Source organism: Kryptolebias marmoratus, linkage group LG17 (genome assembly GCF_001649575.2).
Source record: "Kryptolebias marmoratus isolate JLee-2015 linkage group LG17, ASM164957v2, whole genome shotgun sequence".
Lineage (NCBI taxonomy): Eukaryota > Metazoa > Chordata > Actinopteri > Cyprinodontiformes > Rivulidae > Kryptolebias > Kryptolebias marmoratus.
The window spans coordinates 11954031-11960244 of NC_051446.1; the positions used below are offsets into that span (position 1 = coordinate 11954031).

At 43.9% G+C, this 6214-nt stretch overlaps 1 protein-coding gene across 7 annotated transcripts in view; it reads right to left on the reverse strand.

The window, feature by feature from the left end:
- The window catches only part of rhbdf1b (rhomboid 5 homolog 1b (Drosophila)), a 36104-nt gene that overhangs the window by 7929 nt on the left and 21961 nt on the right, over nt 1–6214 (reverse strand). For 5 of the 7 annotated variants that reach the window (XM_025006452.2, XM_037980933.1, XM_017418602.3 and 2 more), the window contains 7 exons: nt 5971–6187; nt 3951–4154; nt 2665–2787; nt 2381–2523; nt 2036–2290; nt 1087–1198; nt 249–323 (listed from right to left, as the gene is read on the reverse strand). In XM_025006452.2, coding sequence (XP_024862220.1) covers nt 249–323; nt 1087–1198; nt 2036–2290; nt 2381–2523; nt 2665–2787; nt 3951–4154; nt 5971–6187 — 1129 coding nt within the window. The remainder of the gene's footprint in view (nt 1–248; nt 324–1086; nt 1199–2035; nt 2291–2380; nt 2524–2664; nt 2788–3950; nt 4155–5970; nt 6188–6214) is intronic. The other 2 variants (XM_037980934.1, XM_037980935.1) reach the window with 1 other exon arrangement.

Below are 6214 nucleotides of genomic sequence, written 5' to 3' on the forward strand. Positions count from 1 at the left end.
CCCCCCCCCCCCCATTGGTGAAACGAGACCTTTGTGGAAAATGAACGCAACATAAACAATTCAATTCACATGGGATTTACAGAAGAAAAGTTCCCAATGAACGTATTCATCTGCAGTTTGTTGATCAAGTCAAGTTAAGGGCAACACAATAAATTTTACATTTTCCCTTAAAAGCGTTGACAGATGTTCTCCCCAACCCTTTGGGGATAACAATAGTTGTTAATAGATGGAAGGTTGTAAATACTTACAGAGCTCGGACCCACCCAGAAGTTCTGTTGTTGTACAAACTTAACGTTTTCATAAACTCCCTTATTCCTCAAGATCTAAAAAGGAAAAAAAAAGTAATAAATTATTAAAAACAAACAAACAACAAAAAACAACAGACCAGCCTATGATTACACAGTGCTTTGCAAAAGTATTCACTACTATATTCATATGTTTTATTGACTTACAAATGGGTGTTCTGTTTGGTCATTCATCAAAAAACAACCAAGAGGACAATGATAAGCTTGATGGAGCTGACGATAAGACCAATATAATCTGCACACAGCTGGGAATTATAGAACAGAGACCAGGAAAAAGCCACGGCTTAAAGACGAACATGAGGCAGATCGCTGTGGTCAGATGAGACATTCTGTCCTTGACGGATAGAATGTCTCATCACCACGTCTGACACAAATTTAACACCTCTTATCATGCTGTGAGGATGCTTTTAATCAACAGGGACTGGGAATGGTCAGAGTTAAAGGAAAGCTGGATGGAGCAAAATACAGGGAAATTTTGCAGAAAAACCTGTTTGAAGTCTTGCAAAATTTTGAGACAAGACCAAAGTTCACTTCCCAGCAGGACAAGAACCCTAAACACTCTGCTAATGAACAGTTTCTCATTTGCTTCATAGTAAAATATGTTCTGCCTCTTAAAAGTGGTAATTACGTTGTCCAAGTTATAACATTTAGTGCAAATCCCCTCAAAGACGTCTTTTAACTTCCAAGTCGTACGGCAAGAAAACAGATGGAATGCCAAGGGGGTAAATACTTTTGCAGCTCACTGTATAACCACAGTATAAAAAGTGTGTCATAAACTTACGGAGTCCACAGTTTCGTGCTGTGAGAAGCCGATGGGAGCAATACCATAAATAGAGACAGCCAGGATGGTGACGAGTAGATGGACAAATGTGATCCAGTAGGTAAAAAAAGGCCTGAAGACGAGAGGAGTTTTGTTTTTATTATTTATTTACCGGGACAGTAAATTCACAAAAGTGCTGCCGACTGTCAGAGTAATCAAAATCCAAAGCATGAATTCCTTCACACAGCAACCCTGAATGCATGTGTGGAGAGCTGCGGCACAGACAAGGTTTTCAGAATGGGGTCGCCTTGACCTTTGACCCTGTGACCTTACAATCAGCAGGGATCATCCACGACACGATGGGTCCAGCTGTGTAGTTTGACATTCCTACGTTACACGTTTTCAGGGTTAAAGCATGGACGAGTTCTTTTTACAAAGGGGCCATTCGTGACCTTGACCTTTGTCCCCATAACCTTGAAATCAATAGGAATCATCCATAACATATGACGTGTCCAGCTGTGCAGTTTGACATTCCTACATTACACGGTTTCAGAGTCAGAGCATGGACAAGCTTTTCACAACGGGGTCACCTTGACCTTTAACCCCTTGACCTTTAACCCTTTGACCTTTAACCCCTTGACCTTGCAATCAGTAGTCATCCGTAACACAAGTGGGGTCCAGCTGTGCAGTTTGACATTCCTGCATTACACGTTTTCAGAGTTAAAGCATGGACTACGTTATTTACAAAGGGGTCACTTGTGACTTTGACCTTTGACCCCATGACCTTGAAATCAATAGGGATAATCCTTGACCCGTGATGTCCATCTGTGCAGTTTGACATTCTATATTCAAGAGTTATCAATTTACAGCTCGGGCAAAAAGTTCTTCTCCAGAACATAATCCACCCTGTCTTAGGACGGGTGCATTAAAAAGAAGGTAAAACGACAATCAGAGAAACCAGACGTCCTACCTGTGATCGTCCATATCTTCAATCTGCCGTTTAACAAAGCTGTCCAGGCGCTTGCGGTACGTCCGGTTTGTCAGCCGGCCGACCATGCCCAGCCCGTACGGCCTCTTCTCTCGAGCGAACAGCTTTTTAACAGGAACTGTGATTCTCTGTCCCCGCTGCTGATGGCTGCTGACACTCACCACCTCCTGCCTTAGGCGAACTTTAGCCTGGACCACGGAGCCATCTTTGGCTTTCCGCCACCCTCTCTCTAAAGGCCTGGATTGGAGAGGAAATCGGGGGGGGAGCGTCGCAAGCATTAAAACACGGTCGCGTCTCCGTTTACGTGTGAACAAATGATGAACCCACAGCATGAGGTGACTCCTCTCCAGTTTGCTCCTATCCAGTGCGCTTCCTGTCAGCGCGCTCTCATCCAGCTGTTTGAGGTCGGCCTCTGACGGCGTCTCAAAAACATCATCAGCAAAGCTGGACAGCTCTTCCTGGTAGCCATCCTGCACATATGGAAACTATGTCAGCAGGCGTTTGAAAATAACACCTGAAGTTTGGTTCAAAACAGAAAAAAAGCACAAGAAAGCAACTGAAAAAATATATACAGTATTTTTTACGCTAAAGTTTGCTCGGCGGTGTCTCACTCTGGTGAAGAAGGAAGTATCCAGCTCATCGGGAAAGTCCACGGTGTCTTCGTCAAAGAAACTAGGAGGCATGAAACTCCGCCGGCGCCGGCGCCCGGCAGCGCCGTCGCCCAGCGTTCGACCCTAAGAAACACGATAACACGTTGACATTTCAGCATAATCATCAACAGCAGCCACAAATGACAGAAGTAGGAGCCAAACTAAAGAAGTGCTAAAACGTTTGAAAACACTTTCTATAAAATGAACCAAATTTGTGTCCACTAGTACACATCTACGAGGGAAAAAAACAAAGAAATATCTGGGAATAGAAAACAATTTATAGGTGAAATTAGTGTCATACATTTTAAAACCAAACCACTAATATATACATGTATATATACAACACAATACCTCCATCATATTCCCTATTTGGGATGCATGGTGGTGGTAGTATCATAGTTTCAGTCTGGTTTGCTGTATCTGGGCCAGAACATCCTCATCCATATATATAAGTTTAAAATCAAAACAATCTGGAAGGAAAATTGGGGCCTTTGTAGATTAAAAAGATGCCGAAGGAACAATAACTGATGCTTCCAAAACAAGCTGGAAAAAATGAAAAGTAGGTAATTAAATTTAATAAATAAATGACAAACTACAAATAGTTGTCTTAATTGTTCATATGAGTTGTCCATCTATAATCTGCCTAAAAATCCCACGTTTGTGCAGAAGTTCCAAGCTCAGCTTTACAAAGGAAATAAATAGTGGACATTTGGCATGATTTAGGGAAAAAGCCTTAATGCCTATTCTCTCCACTGATATTGTTTTACAGCCATTATTATATGAGACGACAATGACAGCCTCTGACTACATCTGTTATTAGTCGTGGTGTGTGACGTCCACGCAGCAGCGGCCGCCGCCTCGGTGGATTTGAGGATTAGCTCTGCTCCTCTGAGCATCCGCCGTGCATCGCCACGAGCCATCTGCTGCGAGGAACCCCCACCTCCCACACACACACACACACTGCCTCTACACTTACCTATACAGACGGCGTCATCTGCACTCTACCGCAACATATTCCACCAGAGTTTAATTCCCAGGAAGACAAACTGAGCTGATGTTTTACATAATGTGTCTGTGCAAATATGAATACGCAGACTTTTACGGAGATTAAAGCGTGCGTGTTTGAGTCGGTTTCCCAGAATCAGTAATAAATGTCTTTAATGCAATTCATACACACTGACAAAAAAAAAGACAGAGGAGGAAATCTGTGCCTTAGGGCCAACTGTGCAGCGTGGTCCTAAAAGCACCTTCATGAGTGCTGCTGCGGCCCGGAGGCTCATGACGGCGATCGACTCCTTCCGCCGTCGCGGCGGCCGGTTGAGGGCGGAGCGGGAGCTGGAGAACGAGCAGAGGGACGCGGTGCCGGGCGTGAGGGGAGTCTGGGGGACGCCGACCCCGTCCACCTCCTCCACCGTGCGGAAGGCCCGACCCCGAGCCAGGGGGTCCACGATCTGCACACACACACACACACGGTGTTCATGCTGTTTCAACAACACTCGCTGTTTATGCCACATACCGCTGGGGGATAAAAAAGGTTAGATTGATGCTTTTAAGTCACCACCTCAGTCACACTGAGGATGCGTCCACCTAATGGTGCTTTGTATAAAAGCTCATCAGAACTGCTAAAGCACAACAGTTTGATTTCCAAGAGCAAAAATGATCATGATTTAAAGTTCACTATTAACAACAGAACCATACAAAGTTGTTTTTTTTTTAGTTGTAAGAGATGCTAACTTTTAGGTCCCGTTTCTTTAAGGCAACCTATTTACACCACATCATTCCAAGAGGTCCTGACATCAATATTTACCTAATTAAAGCTGACGGTTTTATTATAAAGTGTTACTGTCTGACCTAAAAATGGTGCGTTAGCTCGCCAGCGTCATCATGTAGTTTATTTCAATTTTCTCAGTACTGTATGCACTTGTTGTCTCACGTGTCAGAAGGTGAAGGGTTTCGTGTTTTTATTGTCAGGTGATTGGAACCACTTCCTGCTGTTCTCTTAGGATGGGCTGTCACCTTTTAATGCCTCCCTTAAGGATATTTCTTTTTTTCATTATCGTTGGAGTTTTAGAGGTTTTAATTAATTCTATATTGTTCATTTTAACCTTTTATTTTCATTGCTTTAATCTCTTTTCTTATCTACTTGTAGCAAAACCTCATTCGTCGTTTAGAGCGGTGCAGCCAACCAGGACACGTTAGAGAGTTTTGGGAGATCCTGTCATCAGTTTAGGACGTCTGAGCCTCTTTTGGAGTTATGTGTACAACAACTAAACTCGATACTGAAGAAGATAAGCTCCAGTGAACGTTAGAGACAAGGACATTTGATGCTGACGCCCTTTGTGTTCCTTTCAGGTTAAGCTCTCTCCTAAAAGCGAGATAAACATCTCTGGGTATGATCATTGTGCAGAGGAAAACTATGGAAACACCCTGTTTGTGTGGCTGGGGTTCAGACTTTTTTCCTTTAAAACCAGCCGGCATTAACACGTTTTTGCGAACATACAGTAGTTCCGCGAATGGTCTGCTGGTCACAGAATGAGCAGTTAGAATATTAGAGGCAGCAAAGTTGGACGAAAAAGACTTTTTGAAACAATGGTTGTGAACCCTTGCCTGCTGTCATACTAAAAGTTTCACAGGAGGAAAGCATATTGCAAGAAACCTTTTCTTAAACAACAATGTATTCTTTACACCAGTGGTTCCCAAAGTCGGGGTCAGGACCCCTCTTTGGGTCATGAAACATCAACTGAGGGTCCCCGGATAATCTCCAGAAAACAAGTTAAATGTAAAGAAAGCTGGTAATAGCATTTTTTACAAAAATATTCTAAAAAAGTAAAAAACGTTATCATAAATGATTGAAAATAGAATTGTATTGTACTGTTTTATATTGTCATTATGCCCATTTTAAATAAGGTTATGATAAGATTTGTATACTTAAGCCAGTCGTATTAGGGGTCACAAGCCTCTGAAACTGTTACTTAGTGGGTCGTAAGCTGAAAAGTTTGGGAACCATTGGTTTACGCTACTAGCGATGCTACATTATATTACAGGATTTCTATGAATGCTACTTGTAAGGTAAAGTTTCTAGCACTGAAGAGCCCAAGATATGAGTTTCTTGTTTAAATTTTTACTGCAGCATCAATCAAACCCGGGCGAGACGACAGGGCAAAGAGGAGAAGCAAAGCACCAAAGTGAAAGGGTGAGGGGTCCACATCTCTACATCGTCTACATCTCCTTCCCTCTCCTGTGCCCCACCCGGAGGCGCAGGCCTACCCGCTGCATGCCACGGTGGTGGTGGGGTGGGAGGTACAGGGGAGGGGGGGTCTCAGTGCTGGCCAAGGACAGGTTGTCCTGGCTGTGCAGCTCCATCTCCCTCATCACCTGCGTCTTCAGCCCCCCGTACAGCTGGCTGCAGTGCTGCAGGCTCTTCCTTCGCCATCGCTGGGTGCTGTCGCTGTCCCTGCTCACCCCGAACCAGTCAGCTGTACCCCTGCAAGGTGGTGGGTGGGGGGTGGGG